Source organism: Channa argus, chromosome 8 (genome assembly GCF_033026475.1).
Source record: "Channa argus isolate prfri chromosome 8, Channa argus male v1.0, whole genome shotgun sequence".
Taxonomy (NCBI): domain Eukaryota; kingdom Metazoa; phylum Chordata; class Actinopteri; order Anabantiformes; family Channidae; genus Channa; species Channa argus.
The window spans coordinates 25748674-25775859 of record NC_090204.1 but is presented as its reverse complement, the minus strand read 5'-3'; the positions used below and the strand labels follow the sequence as shown (position 1 = coordinate 25775859).

Sequence of the window (27186 nt, the reverse complement as noted above, 5' to 3'; positions counted from 1 at the left end):
CATCTTGGTTTTCAGTTGCAGCTATGCTCTATATGAGCTAGATAATTTAATGTCCTGCTGATCAAATCAGTTAGAGAAGTCAAATCTGCCAAGGTGCCATAATGGAAATCAACGTACCTGACATTTATTGTTTTAGTGCATAAACGCTTCAAGAAAGTATGAAAATTAGAGGGACCTTATCTTCTCAGCTCTGGTTCTAAAGAAGAACGGCGTATCAGTGATGGCAACGGTCAAAAAGCATGCAAAACAGCCTGGCTTTGTTGCATCATCACTAACCTATAAGATTTGAATACTGTCAGGGAAGGAGGGAAGGATTTGTTTTTCTTCTTTCCTCCTTCCACAAATCTGCAAAAATGGTCATACACAATTGTAATCACATTTAATAATAGTTCATTAATAGTTTGTGATAAGGGAGGTTTATTTGTTTCTGTTGCTGTTTTTTATGCAGTATAAATTGCCATGAAATAAGCAAATATCTTCATTGATTATCCTATTAGTTTATAAGAATTGTTACTGGATTCAAGAAAGCCAGTTTAAAATTTATCTTTTCTTTAAATATAATTGCTGAACATCAAATTCGCTGTGCAATGAGAAGCACCAGAGTGCAGTCCAGAAGGTTTCCTGAGTATTAATTAATGTAGAAAATTTAAAAAAAAATTATGCCAGTGTCAATGGAGAGGTTGGTCTCTCAGGGGCAGAAACATGACTCCACAGTGATTTATTGCTTAATTGAGCTGACTCGTTAAACTTAGCTGTAATTGATGCCATAAAAAGCCTGGCTTCCAGCCAAACTCTGGGTTGTGTAACACCACAGGTTTATCATGCAAGCTTCCATACCTTTGACAATCAGGCTATGAGACACATAACTCTGTTTTCTGATGGCTTTTGTCTTAGAAGCTCAGCTTCTAAGACACAGAGGCCACAGTCTTAGACTGTGCTGAAACCGAGTGAAAGAGGATGGATCCAAGCAGTGCAGGGGCTTTGGTCTGCTTGTAGGAGAAATAGAAAGAGAGATTGTGGATTGTGTGTGAGCATGTGTGTCTGGCAGTTTGGTATTTCCTGAAGGAGTTTCCTCCTGCCGTCAGAGCGGAACCACCCTGGGCCCCTTAGCAGTCCAACCCACATACTGACCCGGTACTGCTCCCGAAGAGAAACAGAGAGACATGGCAGCAGTGTGGAGTCACACTAGATATGATGGTGTATGAGCATAAAGGAGCATTGATAAAGATGGGGTCAAACGGTACAATAGGTTGTTAGTAATAGAGGAACGCATCGACTCGCCAAGCCAAGGCAATGTTTCCAGTTCTGCTTCAGGCTGTAGGCAGCTATCCAGCGGTCTGTGATTCTGGTTGTTTCTGTGTTGCTTGTATTTGCAAACTGTGTCCTTATTTATACCATGATGTCAGTGACTTGCTCGATCGGTGTAACTTTAGCACCTAACAGTAATTCATTGGCTGTGGTCTGCCCCAGGGATAGCAGGCAGCACCGAGGACTGAGAACCAGGATTCCTCCAGGGTCAGCCAGCCTTACTCTGGACAGGGCCTGATGAGAGAAACCTGCCAGACTGGGAGGAAGGAAAAGGGGGAGAGGGAGTCATGTTGACAAGGTGAAGGAGAGAAGGGTGAGGTATGTCAGTCTTCGTCTTTATCCCCCAGTCTCAGCTGGGCTTGATTACCCACAATGCTCTGCTGTGCAGATCCAGGGAACTTGGCCACCAGACTGAGATGCACAGGCTTCTTGGGACTCCGGAGATTGTGGGCAGCTTTTCAGACATAGTCTTGGTTGGGACTGGAACTATGCATAGAGACAGAGAAAATCTGTGTCACAATGAGCACTTTATGGTGATTGAGGTTGGGTTGTTATTTCAAGTGAGTGTAAATGTAGCTGATGTAGAATAAGGGGACAAATAGGAAATTATTTCGTTTGTCAGTGTTTTTGAAATTGTTCTATTTTGAAATTGTGGATTAGAGCCTGAGAAAACCCGAGTTAAAGACAGGTGCTGCTCCAATCTGCGGGTCTTTATTGTAAGTGGAGACCGATGCAGAAAACAGGAGCGAAGCTAAGATTTGAGAGTCTGAGAATTACAGGAAAGGCAGGAAGGAAGGAAAGGAAAGGAGGAAAGTGAGTAAGGGATGGAGGTGTAGCGTTGGCTTAGACAAAGTGGCTGAAGTGTTTTTTTTTAAATGCATGTCTGTGTGTGTCCCATAGAGAGGTGTGTTTATAAATCAGTGAGTCAAGCAGTGTGTGTCTCACAGGGCCGGTGTTTCCTGCAGTGTAATCTGAATCTCTGGTGGAATGTGTGAACCACATCCGACTCCACTCCACTTGAGCCCCCGACTCACTCAGTGTCCCACTGTAAACAACCCGGCTCTGCCAGGTAGAGGTACAATTCCCCCCGAATAATAACAGAATACAGGAAATGCTTCAAAATAAAAGCATGCCGGAACGTGCCGTAAACAAAAATCCTGCAACGTGACATCGAACTGTTAATATCATGCTGCCCTTTTTAGTCGCCTCCGTCTTCACACATATGTTTCTCTTTCTTACACACAGACAGTTTTAAACCCTCCTGGACCTAAGAGCCCCCACATTCCTGTAACCCTTCGGCTGCTCTGCTGCATTACTTTTCCTCTTTTTCAATCTCTCTCTCTTTCGCTCAATTTATTCTTCATTTTCACTCAGTCATCCTCTGAGCTCACTTATCTGTCACTCTCTATTCCCTCGCACCCCTCTCCTCACTGCTGTGCTTGACCCAATTGATTAAATCCCAAAAATGAGTAAAACTAGCCACACTAACATGCAAAAGTATCCCAATCTAAATAAAAATCCTGCAAACTGCAGTTTATTGAAACTTTGGTCATAATAGCTCTGGCCACTGATTCTATTGTGTATATCAAGTGTCCCAACTAAAGCATGTTTATACTGCGATATCAAACTTGGAAAAAAATTTAAGGAGCTATAGACACAAGTAGTCAGAGAAGTTGGATTTAAGACAACAAGTTAACAACAACACACATTCACAAAAGCACTGTAGGGTAAAACTGAAAGTGAACAAATGTTGCTAAAAGTCTTCTATTACACAATAAAACCACAAGTGTGTGCAGTGGCAATTACCATGGTTCAGCTGGGAATCAGTCTGTAAACAAGCAATCAGTAATACAATTAACAACTAGTAATCCACCTTCATATTTTTATTTTCACTGACTGTTATTTTCTCCGCCTTCTTGTAAAGATTACATTCATAAGCAATTAAACTGCAGCTGCAGATATGTTTTTGTAAGAAATGTTACTGCAGGAATGTTGAAACTTGATGTGGACATGTTAATTTACATAAATGGTAAGCTACAAATGTAAAATGTTCCAAGTAAACGTTTTTATTTTCTGCCGTATGAAATCTTGCAGTCCAAGATCATCATTTGTCTACAATGTAATTTAACTTTTTGTGCTTATATTTGCAATATAGTGACAGCACAACAACCATGATCTTCTCTAACCTGATCAAAGTGCTTGCTTGGGTAAAGCTAATCACATGACAACTAATCACTTTATATTTGCACCATCCAACCCCCCTACTTGCAATTGTATTACCATGTGCAAATGACATCACTCAAGTTCTTGCAGCATTTAACCATAAATATGTATATAATACAGTAGGTGAAACAAGCAAAATACAAAGCAGAACATAAAAACACTGTTAACGAGGAAAGAAAAAAAATGATGGATGCTAGGCTGTGTGTCTACACACCTGCTCCCCACTGAAATATGTATTATTATTATTATTATTCAAGTTTAAGTGGTATTTTAATGAAGTTTGTAGAGAAAATTCCTTCATATTTAATTAGCTAACAAATGTTGAGAGGGCTCAGGTTTCGTAGGGTTTCTGTGAAGTGTGCCATGTTAGCTAATATAGTTGTGTTTACTTGTGTTTTGGTTTTCTTCCTTGAAGTGCAGAGTGACAAAGATGTGAGAATATGAAACTGAATAATATAGTATTTGTTCTTTTGCTACTTGGTAAACCATTGTTAAGGAAAGCTATAACAATGAAACCATAATTTATAGACAAATTTGTGTTTAGTATAAAACATCTTAATCTGCAAAGTAAGACGTAATTACAACTGTCATTAATGTAGTGCAGGAAAAGGTTTTCTATTTCCCACTGGACACTGGAATTCGACATCCAAATAGTCCAAATATACTTTAATAAAGTATTTATTAAATGTATTTAATTCCTTTAACTAAAGAGTCTTTAGCATGCTCAGTGTGCAGGACGTAGACTTCCTTTGAGTGGCAGAGAGTTCTGTTTTTCTCTCAGCCTTATCACTCTATCACCAGCCAATAGACGTAGAGAGAGACAGTTGGAGTGTGTGTTTGTCTGAGAGCGAGCGAGTGACTTTTTGCTCTCTCTCTCACACACACACAAACACACTCACACTGTCAGGCTCTGGCTCTCCCTGTTTGGGCACGATGAGAACGGCAGATTATTGGGGCTGATAAGTTGAGGAATGCTGCTCGGAGAGGAAGCACCATTCTGGAGGAGATGTAGCCTATAAGAGACTGTTCCCTCGTCCTCTCCATATGTCCTCTCCCCCCCCTTTTTCCTTCTCTCTCCCCCCCACGCCGTAGATGCAGGATAGACACAAGAAGTGATGTGACATCCGGTGACCGGGACCACTGGGCATGCCCAGTCAAGCCTCCCTGTTTCTCCTGCTTGCCTTTCTTTCCTCACTTTGTCTATTCCAGATGTTTTTTGCTTTATTTCAATAAGATACTAAATTCATGACTGTGTAACAATATCAGTGGAAGTGCTTTCTACCACAGAAATAGCCCCTTGGAAAACAGTTTACAGGGAGGTTTTTAGGTTATCCAGAACAGCTCATATAAGCTCCTTCAGGAAAGATGTTTTTTTGTAGAATCTAGTCATTTGGCACCAAAGATCTTGTAGACAGAGATCTCAGAATTGTATTAAATTAAATTTTGAATCTCATCTAATCTGGTCTTTCTCTGTATATTATCAACTTATGTTTTAAATGAATACAGTATATCCAATACTGAGTCTTTAGTGTTTCTTTGAGCTAAAATGTTAATTAAACTTTAGAATTGCTTGTTTTAAATACTTCCCCAGGATTTTCACAGACTGAGGTTAGAGCTTTTGAAGAAATGCTTCAGAAAATACTTTGACTTAAACACTTAAAAATAAAAATAAAAATCAATGTTTTAGAAATGAAACTCAGGTTCTCAGAGATGCTAAATTATTTATCTGCTGCTTCTCTTAACTCCCTGACTGCTTAAGGTTTTTGGATGCGATCCTGTAAGACTAGGTATCTTACTGTAGTCCTTCCTCCTTCCTTTTAGTTTCTGAGCAAATCCAGTGAGAGAGCAGACAGTCAACAGTGGCTGGTGGGAGTCGGAGAAGAACGGCTGTACATTAGTGTTCAGAGAGCAGCTGAGCTGAGACAAAAAAATAGTGTGTTTCCAGCTGCAGATTTCTAACTCCATCACAGCCACAGCCTGAATTAGACCACGTTTATCACATCCAACCTTTGTGTTTGTGCACTCTTCACACGTTTGTCAGTTGCACCAAAACATGTGGGAGCCTGTGTAAGTTGTGTGTGTGTTTGTGTATGAGGACTATTGGTTGGCTGAGCATAGATTTTACACGTGATAGCGACTATAGGGTCAGGGCCAGAGGACTTAGACATTTTGGTACTAACGCCTTAAAGGGGAAGTCAGTTGTGGTAAATCATGGGTTTTACAGTTGCAGTGTTGGTAGTTAATCATCTTGCCAACTCACAAAAAAACTTGCTGAGATCTTGAAAGGAGACAGACAGGTTAAGAAACTCATGTTTAAAAGCTTCAGGTTACCCAAAACTTCTGGGAAGAGTAAACAACGGTGAGCAGTGATGTTATGACTCAACGATCAATTGCCATACTTGCTAGAATTGGGTGGGTCCCATGAATTGTGCCAACATTTCAGGTGCGCTCACTTTCAGTTTTATACTCTAATAAGGTAGTTTACATATATTGCTCCAGCTGTTAATTTTTTTATCTGCTGATCATCTGGCAGACTTTTCTTTAACTGCTGGAGTTAGTTGTAGCAGATGTTCTCAGCCGTTACTTTGGTGGGAAAAAACAGAAATTGGAAACAATGGCTAAAACCCTACAAAATACTTTTGCTCAAAGTTATAAACTTAAAAAACACTCAACAGGTTGAACCCATAATGTGGAGCTGTGCAAGGAACAAGCTACCTACTGTGTTCAATACTGAACTGTGAAATAACACTTTTACAATTGGGCATTTTATGATTTGTAAAAGAACAACTTGATTTCTTTCTTTCTTATAATCTCAAAAGCACTGAAGGTTCTTGCCTTTACCCTAATTTAACTTTAGTCATTGTGCAGCTGATTTAGAGTCACTTTTTGACTGTTTGCATCATATTGAAAGGCAATAAAAAACAACATATTTGGCTTTTTACGGCAGCGAACCTTGTATTTGACCCTCATACACAGAGGGTACAGAGATACATACATACATACAGAGATGGGACATTTGCCTGCTGCCTATCAATATTAGAAAAATTTGCTCATGTGCAAAATGTTGTTTTTGTACACAGAAGTAAATGCCAGATGGGAAAACTAGACAACACATTAAGCCATTTAACAATAATCATCTGAGGCTGGGTGTCAGAGCATAGACAGGCCCCTCAGTGCTTTACTGAGATTACACAACAATTAAGATAAGACTGAATGACGTTTTCCTCTGCTTCTCTGTGTATCTGGTTTTCTTTTTGTAATGTGATGGTAAAGAATGTTGTTTAAAGAAGGGGAAATTATCTTCGCTTTTGATGTCTCCTGAAATATGAAACACCCAGAGGCTGATCGAAAAGCTCAACACACACACACACAGATGGAGGCTGTGTCACACAAAGAGTTACTTCAGCAAACTTTATTATACAAACCCACAAACAGACTAAACACACATTCACTTTTCACTGGAAAGGACTTAACTGCTCAGTTTTAATTTGCCCTCAGTGGAAGTGAACAGTCACCTGAGCCCCCTCACTTGTTTTTCCCCCTCTCTCTCTCTCTCTCCCTCTCCCCCGTCTCTCACTCTCACAGTCTGCAACTTTCTGCTGACTCCAGGAATTATGATCCGTTTCCCATCCACAGGAATAATAGAATACAGGGGGAGGGGGGATGAGGGCTCGGCAACAGTTCTGTGGAACAGTAGTGAAGAGTCCAGCTCCACTGTGGTTACATCGTGTGTGTGTGTGTGTGTGTGTGTGTGTGTGTGCGTGCGTCTGCAAATGTGTTTATATCCAGATGTGTTAATGTGCGAGATTTTCCTGTTCATTTCCATAAACTTCGCACATTAAAAGATTATCCCTGGACCTGGACACACACAGAAACGCAAATGTAACCTCAATTAACGCCCATTAATCGATGTCCTCCTCTTGTTATCTTGATAGTAAACGCCTCACGTATACAACTACCTGGCAAACCGCGTATCTTTCTCCAAAGTGCTGCCAGAGCCTCTGGGCACTTAACACTATCGACAATCATATCCAGCCGCCTGAGTGTGTTTGGAGTGTGTGTGAAGTGTGTATGGAGTGTGTCCTCAGCCACGTAAATATTTATCACACAGATCCCATGGAATTTTAATGAGCACTGATGCAGAGCAATCAACGCAGAGGAGCCCAGAGGAGAGAGAGAAGGGCAAAGGAGGCGAGGAGATGACGTGAAGTGACAGTTTGTGATGTCGTGTTGTGACTTTCACTGTTTTCCTGTGGAGAATCATGCTTTCCTGCCTTTCTGCCAATTGTTTCCTGTTGTTTTTCTTTTGGTGTATGTGTTGTCTGACGTCAGACCTTTTTGCACAGTGAAATGTTGACTCTTCTAAGATTTTACGCTACAATACATGTCTGTGTTTCTGTGTGTGTATGTGTGTGCAGTGCTTGTACTCGTCAGGGTGACAGGGCCACCCCTTAGAGGTCACTTAACACATTGTGTACAGGCCAAGCTGCACGGGGAGCTGGGGCAGGAAACCTGAGCTATAACTCACACAGCGCTCGCTCTTACTGGCTCTCACACACACTGGAACTGACCTTTGACGTCTGGCTGGGAGTGGCTAATAACTGTCTTGGATTCCTAGAGACACAGTAATTCACAACTCATTTACATTTTCTTCACTGATGCTTTATTGGCTGGTTGAAAACATAAACATAAGGACACTAAATTGTGTTGCCATGGGAACACAGTTAAATTATAAGGTTCCAAATGAAAACTAAACCCCTCAGAACTTAAATATACAATACAGAGGGTTTTCACCATCGTCACCAAATGATGTGATACTTCGCTTTGGCCACCATGTATGGCACGGACTGGACCAAAGTGCACCTGTAATGTTATTTGACAGACTCCTGCGTGGACTGATTATATTGTGTTCTGTCCATCTCCATAAACCACCCAGGAATCAAATGCTACTGGATGCCCACAAGTCTTACGAAGCAGAATAAGTGACAGATGCCAGCAATAGCTAGTGCAGTAAATTATGAATCCAAGGTAAACAACTGTTATTATTTCAGTAGGAATATGTTAATTCCTATCTCTTCCATGAATAACCTGTGTGAATAAAGTGTGTACTGATGTTGTGGTTGCAGATGTTAGTTGTAATGTGACCTGATAGTGAGAGTTCCCCCATCAGCCCATTTGTTCTTGTTTTCTTTACTGCCTTTTTTTTAACAAGATTTTCATTTGAGGAAATAAGAGAAAGCTTCCGTTTCCAAATTGCACTGGTTACAAATATACATTATATGATATAACATCTTTACAGACAGATTCTAACATCATTTAGTACAAAATGTCTCAGTTCAATTCAGTGAACATACAAACTGTCAATTATGGTTGACATATGTATATGAAATACATTTGTGTTGTCAAAGCATAATGGATTCAAGGGAACGCAATAAAGACTGCAGTAAAATGCAGTATTTTGCTTTGATTGCATTTAGTTCCTGCAAGAAAGAAGAATAAAACATAATGTAAAAAACTAAACCGGTTGTCAATATTTTTTACTTTTTCAGTCATCACAGGTTTCACATGTCTACTATTACACCCGTTGCTTCACCTAGGATAGGCAGTCACTAGTTTATCCAAAAAACAAGGAAAAAAATCAGTTTTCTCCAGGAAAGGTCCAATTCAGATTATGGCTTTGAAGTACATTTTTGCCAAAGCAGGTTGTACAAGGTTTACGGTATTGCAGTACAATTCCTAATTTTAAGATGACCTTCGACAAGCACATTAATAAGGCTCCTGATTCACCCCTCCCTCCTCACTTTCCTCCTCACAATAGTTCAGCTCATCCTGGGTATAAAAAGCCTAGCGTTGGGTTTGAGTTCTTCCATCCAAACCTCCAGCAAGTTCAAAGGTCAGAACATCTGGGTCTGGTCAGAACATCTGGGTCTGCTGGGGACACGGAGACCGTGGGCTCCAGACTCTCACAGCGTTCTCAACTGCTTTATCTGATTTTCTTTGAAGTCTCTGTATTCACAGCCTCATGTCCACTACTGTACAAATACCAGAGACGCTACTGGACTTCCCAAACCACATTATAGTCTCCCAGCATGCAACCCTCAGAGAGAGAGAGAGAGAACGAGAAGAGAGGGAACAGAGTTGCTTTTATGAGAACGTTTGATCTGCGTTCTGTAAGTGGGTGGTTTCCAGTAAGAAGAAAAATAAATGCACTTTATGGGCATATTGCATTCTGTTTACCTGTCCTCACATTCAGCTGCTGTAGGTGCTTGCATTTGTGCATTCAAACGCTGCTACACGTATCTGTTTGTGGCCTTGTGTGTTTTAGGGTCAGCCCTGGTGTGCCATGTGATTTATTGAAAGGCTTTGCAGTGATTCCAGAATTCCTTTGCGTTAAATGCCTGGTCTGAGTGCCTCTTACTGCCTTTGTGCTTTATGGACCATGGTCGCACTCTATTTGTCTCTCACTTTTACATTTTTAAGGATTTCTTTTTTATGGCTTCTCATGTGTGTCAAGAAAAGGTGAGGAGAGAGAGATGGGAATGAAGAAGAGCATTTCTGGAAGTTGTGATGTTGAGTGTTGATGCTCTAGATTGTATTGTCAGTAATTACCGTCCAATACAAGTTCACCGCTGTTGCACTTACTTTTGAGAAATCAAAATAAACTTTATTTTGTCTTCTTTGAAATAACAAGACCATTTTTTTAATTGTCCAGTTCAAAAGTAGACACCAGATTGTTTGAGGTCTGTGAACATATTCTCTCTTTAGAGGTTAACCAGTTCATCTGTCTATAAGTCACAACCAACCATCTTAGAGGGTCAACGGGGATAAGCACCTGTTAGGGCCACGAAACACCAACCTGGCGTTTGGCCTTCGGCCACTGTGGGCACTAGACTGAACCTAAAAATGAGGGGTTACTTGGAACTTTGACTTCATATTTATTTGTCACCGTCTCCTTGAAAACATTTGTGGTCTGAGACCAACACTGTCTCAGATGTGCTAATTGTCATTAATTCTCTAAAACATGTCACAAGATGAGAGGCACATTTTATCCCTGGTTCATATTTTCAGACACGGGCAGAATGCTGCTTTAAACAGGATGTACCAAAATGTTGGGTTTGTTTCCAAATCGGATCCATATGAAGATTATATTGTGCCCCCATCTGTTAGTAGTTCATGTTGAATTATTCGCTACATGCTCCGTTTGGGGTGAGTTCACTTGGCCGCAGTACGCTCTTGTTAGCAGTATGGAAGCTGCTTTTTTTCCACTGAGCTGCTTTCTGCACATGGATTGGTGAGGGTGAGATTGTCTGTCACCTGTAGAAATACTGGTTGAGAAAGACCAGGCTCTGGATTAACTTCATGGATGCTGAACTGTGTGGTTGTGTGCTAAGAAGGCCAACTTAGCAGTCTAGAGTCTGATTTTAGCAGATGTTCTTCTGACAAAATAACGTAGAGATTTCAGAGGCACAACTCTTCTTAGCTTCTGCTAAAGCTCTGTATTGTTGAAAGTTCTGGATGTTTTTGGAATACCTTACTTTGACTAATTCATTTTATTCTACTGAAGAATTTGGCTCAATTCAAGGGTTAAAGAGGAACTGCTCAGTAGGTTTCTAGCCCCTCAAGTCTCCTGTTACAGGGAGTGGAGCAGGAGTTGTATCTGCACCACGGCAGCCACTCCCAGGGGAGCAGGGTTGGTAGGTGTTACATGACAGCCAGATACGTCCCGAGGATGGGAGATTTCAGGGAATACTGGAAAACTATTCTAGAAAATGTACCGAAACCATCTAGTCACTAGTGGCCATTTTAAAATCAATTTACAGTTTAAATTGAGCTATTACCTTCACTAACAACTGTCGTTATATTCACCACCCAGTGATACAATTCCTTAACCCTTTAAGTGGCATTGTAACCGCGGGGTTTAGCTTTTTTGCTGCTTTTCTGCTGTGTAAAAACTCTTAAAACCTATCTTTTGTCCTCATTCACCTGATTGAGTAGTGTATGTAACATCGATTATATCCACTGGGCGGCAATGCTGTGAAGAAATATTATCTGAAACTTGTTTTTAAAAAAAAAAACGTAAGTGATTCATTGCTGCGACTCTTTAGAAATGACAAGGAATATATGTGAAAGTTGAGGTAAATAAATCTTTTCAGATATAATTTCTAGACATCCTAAAAATCATATTTTCGTTGATGGGCATAAATCAGACAATAAAATATATATCTATGATTTGACAGAAGGTCGGTTGAGCTGCCACTGTAAGGAGGAAGTTTAAACAGCCTCGCTCAAGGTTAATTTCTCATTTTGTGCCCTAAATTGGCAGCTCAACCAGCTGGTTGATTGGCATATCTGCCTCCTGATTGGGTAATCTGACAAATAAAACCTGAAATAATGCTAAATGAATAGGCAGCAACATAATTTCACTTATAAATATTTTTTTGCTAATGTATTTCTTAGTGTGGAATTTAAAGGGTTAAAGTCCGGTCTATGTCTTCATGATTTTAAATTGTTTAAACATTTTTTCAATCTTTAAAACTTTGTTTTAAATCCTTACGAATAAGATGAGTTGTGTTTAATTAGGAAAACACACCAGTCCCGGCTTGTTTGGCCTCCATCTCCTACTGTTCATATGTGAAAGTTTCTTCTTGTGGTCAGGCAAACACCTCACATAGCAGCTGCTGTTGTCTGTGTGTGTGTGTGTGTGTGTGTGTGTGTGTGTGTGTGTGTGTGTGTGTGTGTATGTACTTTAGAATCAACTTAAAACACTTTGATTGTGAATAAAATAGAAAATGTATAAATACATACTGTAAGTGCAGATCATTTACAAGTTTTCTCCAAAATTAACCAAGTAAACATAATTAGAGAAAGATTTCCCTGATGTTTTGAGTGAAAATATGACTTTTGACAAAAAATGACTTTTGACAGTTTTGTGGTTGCAGTTATGTAGAAACAGGATTTTCAGGAAACAGGATTGACTTTGGCTTTATCTGAGCTTTTAAGGTAATGTAGCATTACTCTTTAATCAAATAAATTTTATCATGTGGCTATTTGGCTGTTACTAATTTAGAACTCATAGAATATAGACAGTAAGAACAATGCTGCAGTTTGCAGCCTGTTCATGCTAACATCAGAGTGACAACTCACTGCAAAAATAATGGCTTCACTACTTCCATTGTTTAATTTTTGTTGGCTTCAGTTAAAGAGAATTAAAGTCGGGCTGCAGCAGATTGTGAGAGAGTAGTCGATGCTATTGACAAAGGTTCGCATTAGACCCTAAAGTGACCTGAGCCTCAGTAAGATTGTTGATCTCGCCGGCACCACAGCTTAGAATTTACTTCACTCAATTCACTTTACATATGTAGTCAGACCATGGATGGATTTCTGAACAGCCCAAAAGGTCAAGGCAATTGTTCAAATTGGTTCAAATATAAAGGATGACCACATTGAACAACCCTCAACCTAAAAAGACACAAAATGATCAAAAACATACAAAACAAAAGTCAAAATGCAAAAAAAAAAAAAAAAGGCACAAAATGAATAAAATAAAATATTATTGAAGGCTTCATCAAATGTCCAAAAATGGACATGAAATTAGTAAAAAGTCACAAAACTTCCAAAAACAAATCTAAAATTACCGCAAGCACAAACAAAAAGACGACGGAGAAAGTGTGTGTTTGTTTGTTTGTGTGTGTGAGGGGCAGTCCAGGGCCCCATTTTCTCATAATGCGCCCAAAGTGCAGAGAACAACTAAACAATAGGCAACTTCAGGGAATTTTACAGGTGTGCAGCATATCACCTTCCTTATAATTTTCCACTTCCTTTTCTTTGGCATCTGGCTCTGACAGGCTCGTCTCAGCTGTGACTCATTCAGTCATCAATCACTAAAGGACGAAAGCCTCCCTGTGACAGCTTTACCTGATTTTAAATCAGGAATATTTGTAATACGCAGAGCAGCTTTTGCGAGGTGGTGTGCTGATGATCTTTTTATGCTCAAGTAATATATATATCCATATAATTATGAAAAAGGTGGAGTAAGTTGCCCTATAATAATTACAGCCCTGTGTAGAATTATGTCTCTTTGCTGCAGGTAATTAGTCTAAAAATGATTCCAACTGAGACTTCAGAGCCAAAAATTGATGTGAGTAATGTACATGAGAAGGAGCTGTTTGAAGGAGAAAACGGGTCTGAGCTTTCATCTGCAGGGCTGTGCAAACCACATGGAGTTAAAAATAAAACGGCTGCTCACCCAGAACTGAACCAGGTTTTCAGCTGTAGCCCAGTCATATCAAACGGAACTTGTTCATTGTGTGTAATCAGAAATGTGGGCCTCAGCTCTATAAAAAGATAATTTGTGCCAGTACTCCTGTGAGCTTGGCACTTAGATCCTCTTTAATACGATCGCCCCCAGAAGACGTTTTCAGAAGGTACTCGTTAAGATAAAAACACCGCTCTCTGCTGGGCTGTCTCTAGTTTGGGTTGCCTTGTACTTTTAATTAAGGGGAATGATTTACATAATAACGTTTGCCCAAAAAAAATAGTTTCCTGTTTGAAAGTGATGGTGGCCAGGTCCATAAAGGAATAGGTTTCCTGGTTTGATGTGGAAGAACTTGACTTTTCCTCCTGACCTCAGCCCCGCTCAACACCTTTGCGATGAACTGGAACGCCGACCGTGAGATAAGCCTCATTGATCAACATCAGGTCCCAAAATTTGCCTGAAAGCCTTAAACCATAAGAGATCAAGTTATAACAGCAGCAGATTCAGGATTTGAGTTTTGGTTGATTTGGCAGTACCTGTGGATATTCGTGGCAGCCCTAAAAGTCCGTTAATAAAACCTAGATCCATTAGAAAGGTTTAATAGTCCTCTAGAAGTCTAGGCGTACAACTGAAGCATGAAAGATGGAAATGCTCCCACCAGAACAGAAATAGAAGTCGGAGAAGGAGCCAAAGTGAAAAAGACCGAAGGCTTCAAAAACACAGAGGATGTTCAGGGACCATGTTGTGTTTCAGTCTCCTGGTGGTCTCACTGGATCCTGAACCCAGCGCAAAAAACAATAGGGGGAAAATGAGTAAGAGGATCGCAAGGGAGGTGGGGAGGCCACCAGAGTCCCACAATTCATCATGCTGTGGCACTGACGGGGGCTGTCCGGACAGGTCGGTGGTGGGGACCCGAGAGTGAGGATTGATGGGTAGCAAGACTCTACGGCTTCTCTTCCCAAGAGAGGAGTGTGTGCGTTTGTGTGTTAAAGAAAAAGAGAGAAGACGTCAAGTTTGTAGGATCTCATTATGTCATAATATCAGGCAGACACATGGTTGTCCTCCTCCTTACCACACGTGTTTGTCTCCACTCTTTCTTTTTAACAGGACTACCTGCAAGGTGACAGCACAAAAGCATTTCAGAAGCTGGGGTGGAAGCCCAAGGTGATGTTTGAGGTGCGTATCACTGGTCAAAGCACACGTGACAGCATATGATAATTATAATGGAAATTAGTTACAATTAGCCAAGAAAAGCATCACAAAGGCGTTTAATAACAAGTGGAGGAATTCTTTTGATGGCCTGTAAAGTAGAAAAGAGGGGACAGAATGAGTGTGTGGGACAATAATTTCACTTTTTGTGAGTTTAGAACAAAGGAAATTTGTTGCAGAAGCAGAAATTCCACTAATTTTATCAACTTTGTGTCGTTTATGTCTAAGAATTCATAATCCACCTTCATTTTATGATGAATTACTAATGAAGGAAATGAGACACATGAAATGCAAATTTAAAAGGACCAAATATTACATGAATAAAATTATGTGTGTAGGAAGAAAGTGACAAACAATTTTTGTTTTTTCTACTATTTATTAAGCTATGAAAAAAGTGTGAAAATCAAACAGATGCTCAGTGATATTAACTCAATCCACCCATTATGCAACAAAATTTCTATGAAATAATCTTGTGAATATTAGACAATATGAAGTGTTCATTAACTGTGGTAATTAAAGGGTCAAAATTATTTTTAGAGATACATGAAAATAATTTTTATTGTTAAACAAAAATACTTTTATATAAAACTAAGGTTTTGTGAGATAAGCAGCCATAAAAGAACAGAATAAAATATTCAATAAAACATGAGCAAACAAGAGTCCAAATGTGGTCCATTATTTAGGCGTTATCACCATCGCTGAGCATTAATAACTTGATGCCCAAACATAAAATCTGTCTGTATGAAGTTACACAGACCTTTCACACAGGGCCTGCATCTTCACCAAACATACCGTGCAAAGGAAAAATGATTTTGGTTCTTGGTTTTCAGCTCATTAAAATGCCCACGTTGCCTCTAATTAACACACTTTTTCTGCTGGTGTGACTGACATGATGTCCCTCTGCAACAGGAGCTGGTGAAGGAGATGGTGGACGCAGACATTGAGCTAATGAAGAAAAACCCAAACGCCTGAGGCCGGATCAGCCCATTCACTTGGGCCCAAACATGTTAGCACTCCACAGATCTGCCACTGAGACCAAGACTGAAGAACACGTGCTTTTTTTTTACCTTGGTGACTTTTCCTCTTTGTCCAAACCATTGATTAAATGTTTGTGTTGTAGTATCATGTCTCACACCGCAGAGATACCTTTTTATATTTTAGTATGTCATAATTTATGTCCATAGAAGTTTTTAAGTTTTTTTTTTAAGTTTGTTTAAAAGTTTAAAAGAAGAAATAGAAGAATTAACAGGTAAACAGAAGAAGAAAGATTTTATGTTTTATTGGAAAATGGGAATTTGTGGGTTTGTTAAAATGACCAATGAATCGTGTGACAATAAAGCCTGAGCATTTTACAAGTTTTAATGTTTTTTATTTGTTATATAGCTGTGGTTAAAAAAATATGTTAGTGTGAATATCCACAAGGGTGATTTGCAGCTGATAGATGCTCGGGTCCTTTTGTCTGTTTCAATCTTTCATTTTATCAATTATTCAGTCCAGCGACTGAAATCCTGAAGGAACAACGCTGCAGGCATTAAATGTGTGTCTGTGTTTGTCTTTGTGTGTGTGCGCTCTCTCTCTCTCCTATGTTTTTTTCCCGCGGCCCGGGGCCCACTGACCCTCTTTCTAAGGCCTCTTGTTTGGACGCTCTGCCTACAGGTTTCAGGTCCCCGTGATGGTCGTTGGGTTTTAGTGGCACATCTTACAGTGGTTTGGACGTTTTTGGACAGTCTTTAACATTTTTAAAGATTTCAGTAATTTTACTTACTTGCTTTTAATAATCTCTGGGATTGAAGGTCACATTTAAACGGTAATTTAAATGTGTGTTGTTATTAAATTTTAATAAATTTAGTAGGAGTTTTTTATTTTTAACCTGGTTAATAACATTGCTGAGTCTTTCCTCCGCTTTGTGTCACGCAGTCTGCAGACAGTGAAATCCAGTATTTTGGGGAAGTTACCAGAGGAAGTACTGAGATCCTCTAAACAGCACCACATGGCAGGTGAACGGCCTGTGGGTCTCTGTCAGCAACATATACTTCAAAATATTCCTATGTATGTATATATTTATTATTTTAAGGAGCTGCGTTTAATAATTTTATGAGATTTGATTTATAAGAATTATTGAGATGAACTTAAAGCAGCAGCGAGTGGAAAGTTTTAAGAACTGACTTGAGTCTTTGTCTCGCCGGTTTTTCTGAGGTGGTTTGACATTGAGCTCGGAGCCCTGCAGGTCTCAGTGAGCGGTCTGAAGGGGGGGGGGTCCTTAGTGTGTTTTTGAGGTCAGCACCTACAAGACGGTTAAGTCTCTCTGTGATCGTGCTAGACTGCGCAGCATCTGTGCGCGCTCCCAATGAGAAACAGCTGTGCTCACACACACCCTGAGCCCGACGCCTTACACAGGTGCACTCAACCATTAGACACGACGTGATCAGGTTTAAAGAAGCAACATTTCAGTGGATTTAAGGTCGGTGGGGGCCGCAGATTCTCTGTCCCGGTGAGACAAGTATATCATGATTTGTTCTGTCAGAGCTAAACACGTCTGTGATCTGCAGTGAAACTGACGCTTTTCTGACTTTTTAGGAGCCGTCTACTGTAAACCAGTGTTCCCAGTTTGAAAAATGTGGAAATCAAATAATTAAGCAGTGTTCAGGCCTGAGAGTCCTCTCTATTCAAGCCACTCTTCAGTACTCAAAGGCCTCAGAGCCTGAAAACGCAACATTCATTGTTTTATTTTAGACCAAGTTAGATTTTAGCTGAAAGTGAAATTTGGACACGAGAACCGAACTGTTCATTTACATTTGTCACATTATCAAATACAAACGTGTCCTCACTGTAAATTTAAATTCAAATAAATCACCACACTGAATCACACCGTGACACGCACCGTGTTTTCATGGCTCTGGAAGCTTTTGTTGCTTTTTAAACCGGATCAGGGATTTACTGCAGCTCAGCAGGACTTCACAGAAAAAACGGACAAAATCATAAAAGGTGACACACACACCTCTGAGCAGCGTGTAAGGGGGTGGCCCTGTATGATCACACACACTTTGTTGTATTTCCGTTTGTTTAATTTTAACATTAAACTCACTTCACTAATGTGACGAAGCTCGGAGCCGCTTTGAGCAGCAATTACGTTAACTGAAGTTTGTTGTTGACATGGGCCTAAAGCTTAAAAGCTGCTCCACTCGGGCTCCCTGATGTGTTTCCTGTTGGCACGTTGAGCATCTCTGCAGTGAAAAGCACCTGATGCAGAGTATATTCTGCACTGATTACTACCAGCCCTTCTCCCCTGTGGGTAGGGTTTTTATCCTAAAACGCAGTGAAGCAGCTTTAGATAAAGTGGTTACGAGCTCTGCGGCACCTTCACGCTGACCCGCGTCACCTCCTCCCGTCTCGTCATAAGCAGGAGAAACTGTCCTTCCGGAGTGCGGCATCAATCACGCAGACATTTGTTTACAGGTGCTGCTTCTTGTGGCAGCTTTCTGTGTGTGTGTATGTGTGTTTGTGTGTGGACTATTGCACTTAAGCCCCTGTGGCGCGCGCAGCCTGACTACTCAAAATCTCATCCACACCGATTCTCACACACACACTGAAAAGGTCTCACCAGTTCACTCGTAGCAGAGGTAACGAGGCCAAAGAGTGATTACACAGTTAATATTCACAGTCCAAAAAATCCAAACGGACATTATTATTATTATTATTATTATTATTTTTATTATTATTATTACTGTTGTCAGTATTATTAATAATTATATTAGTATTATTATTGTAGCCAATATTAGTTTTATCTTTTGTTTTTAGAAATAATAATTCTTATTGTTGCGTCTGGTATTTTGGTTGCTGTATTTCTAAATGAAAAATCCTTTGTCTCATAGATTGGACCAAATTCATATAAAGCTGAAGTTAATATAGTAAATGTGAATCCCACTGTTTTCTCTGTATTTTTATATGAAACATTATTTACACGCAGCATCGCCGCCATCTTAAATCCTGTTGCTGAACACACCTGACTTCAAACTAGAAAACAGCCGCTAAGAACCTGTGGGCGGGGCGGTGCTGGTTCTGATCGTTAGGGAAGTTCTGAAATAAACGTTGTTGTGACGGTCAGCCATCACATATCACTTCCATCAGTCAGATCTGACCACACGTGTTTTTATTTACAGCCTGCATTTTCTCTCCAGGACCCGGAGTCCTCGCGCTGCAGGTGGGCCTCAGCTTATTACTGGCTACGTACAAACAACTCGAACGGCTCCTGTGAACCTTCGGTTTTTCTGTTTTAGACAGTGTTTTCTCCCAAACTGTAAACAATTAATTAAATCCCTGAAGCTGCACACTCCATGTGACTTTTGTCAAAAAGGCATTTCATTTTTTTAATGGGCCACCAATGTCAGAGCATTTGGTTAATAGAAAGAAATGTCAAATGTTTTGAAGCTCACTTTAAATCGTTCCTTTCTTTTAGCGTCACCGCTGCTAATAAATCAGTCAGGTTCAAATCAAATAGACGGCACTTTATTAAAGAAACAAAATGTAATGCCTTCAAAATATTCTTTTCTAACAAATCAGACAAAATGAATAAAATAAGTCACCATAGGCTACAATGGTCCCCTCTGGTTTTATACAAGAAATGGGACAATTTAAGGCAGCAATAAGAAAACTGGAAAAAAGTGTTTGGTCCTCAACATCAAACCACCCCCTGTTCCTAAAAATAAATTACTATATTAGGCTATAATTTACAGTCTGAAGTCATTTGAGCCATCCTCAGAAACTAGTCTCAAAGTGAGAAGGAGGAAAACTTACGTGTTTTTGGTTGATAAACACCCCTCGACAGAAAATCAGAATCTCTTATGTCCATTCGCAGTGTAAATAAAAGAGCAAAAATGCAAAAAAATGAACTTATATATTAGAGTTGTTAATTTAATAGGCACGTTGTGGCCCTCAGAACTTGCTGCAGTCATAAACAAAAGCTCCTGAGGTGCGGTAGATGGACTGGCCGGATGGAAAGGCCATCTGACAGCTACTATTCCCGTTGACCGGGGAGCCGTTCAGACCGATCCGCTGGGACTCGAACATCTCCCGCACTGAGTGGAAGTTCTGCTGCTGCGCCGGGTAACCTGCGCTCAGGTGGCCCAGGTCCCCGTACCAAGACGCGAGCCGACCCTGGTGGCCGTGATGGCCGTCCTGGCCCGCCTGGCTCAGGTTTCCATGTCCCAGCGGGGACGAAGTGGTCGTGGTGATGCAGTAGTCGGGCAGAGCCTCGTCTACCGTGGTGGACGGCGCCAGGTGGGCGCCAGATGACCTGTCCCCCGCATACAGGCTCATGGCTTGCATGTTGCAGTGGTAGGTGGCGTTGGAGTTCGTAGAGATGACGTTCTGGTTGCAGGTCGTCGAGCTGTACGCGGGCGTCTGATTCGGAGAGTAGTTGAGTGACAGTGAAGGAGCAATACCTGTCCGAGAGGAGGCGATGAGGGGCGGGGAGAGCTCGGCCTGCGGAGACCCCCGCAGAGAGGTCATTATGTTATCCACGCTGAAGCCCTGCGCCGGGGCCTGGCTGTGGTGGTGCTGTTCGGCTCCGTCCATACTGAGCGAGCGGGTGGAGGGCACGCTGTGGGGGCTGCCCGCAGACATACTGCTGCTGCTGCTGCTGTCAGGACTCTCAATCTTGGGCACGGCGCTCAGGGCTGGAGACGCGGCCTGCGGCGGCGTCGAAGTGCCGTTCTCAGTCTTTATATCCTGGATCCGCACCGGCTGTGAGCCCTGCACCGGCGGGTCCTGGTCCCGGCCCGGGGTGCGGGAAGAGGGCTCCTTGCCGTGTCTGTCCCGGTCCTCCTTTTCCTTCAGCACGTCTTTCTTTTTGAACCGCCTGCGGCGCCGCAGGAAGCTTCCGTTCTCAAACATGTTGTAGGAGTCTGGGTCCAGAGTCCAGTAGCTGCCTTTACCGGGCTTCTTATCGTCCCGGGGCACCTTGACAAAGCACTCGTTGAGGGACAGATTGTGCCGTATGCTGTTCTGCCAGCCCTGCTTGTTCTCCCGGTAGAAGGGGAACCTCTCCATGATGAACTGATAAATCCCGTTCAGGGTGATCTTCTTCTCCGGTGAATTCTGGATCGCCATGGTGATGAGGGCGATGTAGCTATATGGGGGCTTGACCATGTCCTTAGGCTGGTGCTGAGGGGTGTACGGTCCGTACGCCCGGGCCATGCTGGTCGGGTACTGGTCGTGGGCCGCATGTGAGTACATGCTCATGGGCGCAGGCATCCCGGTGTATCCACCGCCGGCCCGGTAGTAGCTCTGTTCGCTGCTGATGTACGGAACGACTCCCAAGGAGTTGGGGCTGGAGACAGGGTAGCGCGCCTGCATCCTGCGCTATGCGTAAAAGTTCCAGAAAGTGTCCCAGCTCTTGCGTGTGCTCCCCTTGTTGTTAAAGTTCTCTTCCTTCTGTAAGAAGCCACAGCTCGTCTCGGTGAAGCGGACAAAGCTCACGCTGCTGCAGTGAACATCTGGGAAGCTAAGGCGGTTAAAAGTAAAGCTGGAGGAGCGCGAGTCTACACAGCGAGCAGCGTTTTTTTTACCCTGCACATTTTTCCTCCCTTTTGGCTGCTCGGCCTGCTCCTCCCCGAATGTGTGCTCTATCATCCAATTGGAGGATGAAATGAACCTGTGGAAAAGCTGCGCTACGATAAAAGCGACTGCACCCCCACCCTCCTCCTCCACCTTCTTTCTGTCAGACATAGACTTATTAAAATGCTCTTCAGGGTGTGCCCACACTGCTCAAAGCTTTATTTAATGAGACCTTCAAAATCAAATCATTTGTAATTTAAGAGCTCGAAAATCAAACCAAATAAGGTCCTCCTTTAAAGAATGAAGTGAGTTGGACTTTTTCTTTTTGAACTAATCCAAAACGTGGGCCTGTCACTGAAAGCTGCTCTCCAACGAACAACAAATATGAAACTTATTATTTATTTTTATTAAATTAGGCTCACATTTATTTTATTAAACGTTTTGGCATAACTAAAAGTCTAGTTAGACCCAAGGTTTAGTCGAGTGTCAATGCAAATTTAGCTCGTAGTCAACAGGCCGCAGTATGTGAAAATACTTCAGCTCCGTCTGAATAAACAGACGGACAGAAATAAAAAGTGGAGACACCCCCCCCCCCCAGTGCCACTGGGAGGTGTGTGGAAACTAATTAAAGGTTAAGATCATTTGGCCGAGCTGGGGGAGAGAAGCTTCTCTGGTGGATATCCAAATGCCCTTCACACTGATCTGGTGCTAACAGGGCAGTGATGGGAAGGAAGGGCGGTGTTAGTGTTATCTCTGTTAAATCACTATGAAACAACAAATCAGTTCTGTTGTACTTTAACATGACTGAAGTCATTATTTTCAAGTCATTTTAAAAGTCAGGGAAACGAGTTTTTTTCTGAATTCACATTATTGGCTCGGAAATCTATCAGAAAATCAATTTTAAATGTGACATCCAGTGTGTCAGAGGAGGCCTTGCAGCAGTATTTTAATAGATTTTATAAAACGCTCTACCTCCCATTTAAGTGCTGTTTATCGAATTCTGTTGAATAGTTCAAAACGAAAATTAATAAAATGAAATGTTTAAAACAGCCCACAGACCTGTTGTGCGAGTGGAGACATCCTGCATAGAAAAACACAGCGCAGAAAAATAAAAAAAGGCCTTTTCTTTATTTTACTATTATTATTTTTAAAAAATGTAACAGAAGGGAAAGTGTAATGACAAATTCTGATAAGAGCGGGATGATCAGTGACGTAGTTGATTTCTCACCTGTGTGTTTTCTTTTTGCTCTTTGTTCTGTGATTTGCATGTGTTACCGGAGCTCTGCGGGCTCACGGGGGGTGGTGTGTGTGTGGGGGGGGCGATCAGAGATAATTTAGTGTTCACAAGGCTACTCCACCCCTCTGTCACCTCGGACATTCAGAACCCAGCACATCACGTGATGACATCCGTCCTGCATTTCCTACACCACACGGATGTTGGATCTCGCATATTATTGGCTAAAATAAAGAATCTGATGTTTGAACGGAACCTGCTCAGAGCTGCTGTGGTCATTCCTCTTAATGTGCGACACTCTCCTGCCCCCCAGCGGCCCCCGATAACTACTTCAGTCATGTGGGTTCACACAGTTCAAAGTGATTCTCGAGGAGCTGAAAAGCTGCAAATGAAACTGATGGGAGGGTCCACCATCATGTGTCAACAGGTAAGATGGACACTCATGATGTATGTCTCCTGTGTCCTTTCACTTGCTCATGTTTGTCTTCATTCTCTTCCACAGCTGCTGTGTTTCTCCACCTTCACACCAAGACTCTTTCTCTAAGGACAAGCAGGAACTCCTGGGCTTGAGGAAGCTGTGACAAATTTTGGGTTCTTGCCTATTGTGTGGCCTACATCAGACCGTGGACAGCACCATGGTAACAATGAGTCTTTTTTAAAATAAAAGTAAGTGTCCTACAAAACCATTCAGCATAGTGTTTTATTTATGAACAGTGGGTAGAGCATTGGGTTGGGATGCAGAAGGCAGCGATTTCGTACCCCACCCAACCAGGTGTGGTCCTGCTCAGCCACCAAAGGCCGCTTGTCCCGAGCTTGGATAAAATGGGAGGGTTGCGGCATAAAAACCCATGCCAAATCAATGTCCGGAACTCGTACCACTGTGGCGACTCCTGAAGGGACGAGACGATGGCATTGATATTTGTTCAACTGGATCATGATGTGTCATGTTTAAAACATTGCAGAGAGCTTCTCCAGCTCTGGACTGGGAAGACTAGTTTTTCACTTCTGCAGTACAAACTGTTTTCCACTGGACTGGAATGTAGCTCAAAGTTAGCATGTTGCACTGTGTGTGTATGTCTGAGAGTGATGGGTGAAGTGGTGAATAACTGGCAGATAGGTCCAGAGGTATTTGAACAGTGACATCTTACATCATTAAAGTGCAGATTTTATTGTAAGGGCTTCACAAAAGAAGTGGATTAACTGTTTAGGAATTACAGACATTTGTAGACACACCCCCATTTTTAGAGCCTCAGTGGAGCAGCTTCTCACTTACTGAAGACCGGACTGAGGACACAGAGACCCTCAAACAAGCAGCAGCTGCAGTACAGGGTAATCATTTAGTGTTAACACAGGGCTTTATATTCATGGTACTTTGTCCAATTACATTTGAGCCTTTGGCATTAATGTCTATAGAGTTAAAACTAAGAGTGAAAGTGGACACATCATTGTGTACAGATGCAGAATTACAAAACGTGCGACTGTTCAACTTCCTCTGGACCTGACTGAATCTGTCACTGAGGAGATCTAAGTCTCACTGAGTTTTCCTTGTTAAATTTCACAAAAATAATCTAAACAGAAACTCTAAACTAGAAATATCCAATAAAGCCAAGCAGACTTTATTTATAAATCACTTTTAAAAAACAGCAAAGACTGACCAAAGTAAAAAGTATAAAAGAATTAAAGGAATAATATACAATCAAATAATACAATCACATACTGAGACTAGGTCAAAAAATAAATAAAGCAAACAATCAGTATTTAGATTTAAGGTTTAAAGAGTTTGTTTGGAGCAGTGACCATGGTTTAGCTCTTGTTTTCAAGGCTGAGGCTTTAAAAAATTGATATATATGAAATGGAGTCACAGCGAAATCACGACCAACAAACACACTGATGTGTGTATTCTAACTGAGCAATGGACAGTTAATTAATGATTATTTTACAATAATGCTGCTGTAATTTTATTTTAAAAAGTCAAGCGGCAGAGACAGGTTCAACAACTTTCAGCTGATTCATCTCAACTTATTTGGTTTTTGTCTTATTTGTATAGGTTTGTTCATCATCATCATCATCATCATCATCAGTGGATGTTCTCTGTAGCCACAGGTTCCTCGGGCTTGTATGTACCGTTAGGAGGCAGCGCCCCCTGCTGTCAGATCGATGCACATACACCCTCACTCTGAGAACAGATTGAAAACTAGGAGCACATGTTTCGGTTTACAGGGTCGAACAGCTCAGTGATGATAACACAACACTACATCACATTTGAACATATGTGTTGGTTTGTGCTGTTTCTTGTGAACTATAAAACATTCTATAGGCACTTTGCTGTATTTATATTAAGTGGGTAATTAAAGGCAGACAGGTTTCCACTATATCACAGGACCTCGAATATGTGCACCTAGAGCTGGTTTTCAAATAAATAGCTGCCAATCATCCATGTGCAAAACATTCATCTTGTGTTTGGTTCTCCAGCTGTGACTGGTTTGAAGAGAGTCAAGCCGTCCAAGGCCGCAAAGTGTCTCACATCTCCAATTCTTCCTCTTTCCCTCCAAAACTAGACAGCTAAGACCACACAGCATAGTAAGCACAGCTTTTCTGGAATCCCAAAGGAGGACTGTGGAAAATGTGTCCTCAAGAAGCACTTTGAGCAAGACACTGTTAGCAGCCCGTGATGCATCCATCTGTCCTCATCTGCATGTGATTTGACATATTAGCAGAACAGACTGAAGAGAAGACACATCAGAATCCTACAAACAGCTGTCGAGAAGCTTCAGACCATGCACAGCATGTCCACCACCTGCAGAGTGCTGTGGGAGTGAACACTTTGTGCAGGGGACATGTCCAGGGGTCGTGGACAGTGTTGAGCTGGTTTTTATTTCTTGTTGAATTAGGAACAGCCATCTGAAACTATCCAAACTCAGATTGAAAGCTGTGCTTAACTTGTATAGTTGTTACCGCAGTTTAAAAGTGTTCAACTAGTGAGCTGAATATAAAGGACCTCTCTAACACCTTAAACATCCTCAAGACATTACATATGAGACACTGTCTTAAACATTAGTGGTATTTGAAGTCTTTAACAAAACAATGAATAACCATTTACTACGAAGAAGCTAACAAAGCCTAAAAAAAGTACAGCTGACTCTTTTTGAACTTTGTTTTCAGATGGTGTTGCTCTGCTCCCTAGTGGACCAGCTGCATCCGCACTTTTTGGTCGTGTTTGTCTGGTGAATGTATATGTGTTATTTAGACTGTGCTGCCTCTTAGCAGCTGTTGTCAGTCTGACATTTAGGAGCCCAGAAGACTGAAACAGTGAGTATGTTTGCGAGAAGAAGAAAGGACTACAAAACAGTTTGGGTTTTGTTTGCTTCCTCATTTTTGATGTGATTTCTTCAGCCTTGTGTTGCACGATTGGCTACTTGACCTGAATGGGGTTTGGATTTTAAGTCCCACTGGCACTTGGTTACTGTGTGCAGACACTGGAGCTGATTTGTGTTGACAAGTGCTGTGCTACTTTTCCTCATGGATCTTTCTTTGCACGGATTCATCACCATTTTCCAGTACACAAAGTTTACAGTGTGGTAGAGTAGAAATGGTAGAGTAGATGTGCATGTGTATTACCACTGGGTAATACACATGCACATCTACTCTACCATTTCCACTCTTCTTATGCAGCCTTTTCTCAAGTTACATCCACAGTAAATGTCACACTGAAGCCAATTTAGTGTATTGGTAAAACCTGTGGTGGAACACTTTAAAAAGTAATTGTGATAAAGATTACAAACTTACTATTACCACAGCAGTATTAAAATGAGCCAGAACCACCAACATTACCTGGATGTTAAATAAGTTACAGGGTGTAACTGTGAGCGTGTTGTTTTCTTTGGCGTGCTAACATGCTAAATTGTTTTGCTATCACGCATGCTGTGATAGTTTGCCAACATTAACAAATAAAAGAAACTGATTCAAACTGATGAAACTGAAAAAAATGCAGACAGAAGAAGTAAAAGTATCCTTATCATAGTGCAGAAATACTCTGTTACTAGTAAAAGTTAACATTTTACTTTAGCTCCAAAGTACTCGAGTTAGTAAAAGCAGTCTTGATGCAGAATGACTCAATTCACATCAATTCATGTGATACTGTTGGATTATAATGAATGTGTTCATGATGGAGCCTTGATGGTCACATGTTTGAAATAAAGCTGCTTTACATCAGGCTCAATAAAGTCTTGTTTTGTAGTCAAAATTTGAAAAGTATCAAATATCTAAAGCGATAAATGTTTTGGGATAAAAGTCACAGAAAATGGTAATACTTCAGTAGAAATCCCTAAAACTGGGTTAGGGTTAGAAGCCTTCAGACACCAGAAATTGTCGACCCTCATGGATGTTTGGATTTGGATTAGAT

At 41.3% G+C, this 27186-nt stretch overlaps 2 protein-coding genes across 3 annotated transcripts in view; one reads left to right on the top strand and one right to left on the bottom strand.

Moving 5' to 3' along the window:
- gmds (GDP-mannose 4,6-dehydratase) overlaps positions 1 to 16350 on the top strand; it is a 165626-nt gene extending 149276 nt beyond the window's left edge. Inside the window, exons 10-11 of one of the 2 annotated variants that reach the window (XM_067512265.1) lie at positions 14894 to 14962; positions 15905 to 16350. In XM_067512265.1, the coding sequence (XP_067368366.1) occupies positions 14894 to 14962; positions 15905 to 15967 (132 nt within the window). In that variant the 3' untranslated portion in view covers positions 15968 to 16350. The other variant, XM_067512268.1, reaches the window with a different exon arrangement.
- A 246-nt stretch (positions 16351 to 16596) lies between these two features.
- On the bottom strand, positions 16597 to 21626 carry LOC137131252 (forkhead box C1-A-like). Its single transcript, XM_067512264.1, has one exon. The coding sequence runs from the start codon at positions 21347 to 21349 to the stop codon at positions 19928 to 19930; it is 1422 nt and encodes a 473-aa protein (XP_067368365.1). The 5' UTR covers positions 21350 to 21626; the 3' UTR covers positions 16597 to 19927.
- Positions 21627 to 27186: the final 5560 nt, after the last annotated feature.

What these genes read in the sequence shown, in the direction of transcription:
- LOC137131252 (XM_067512264.1), bottom strand. Translation starts at nt 21,349, where the DNA reads ATGCAGGCGCGCTACCCTGTCTCCAGCCCCAACTCCTTGGGAGTCGTT.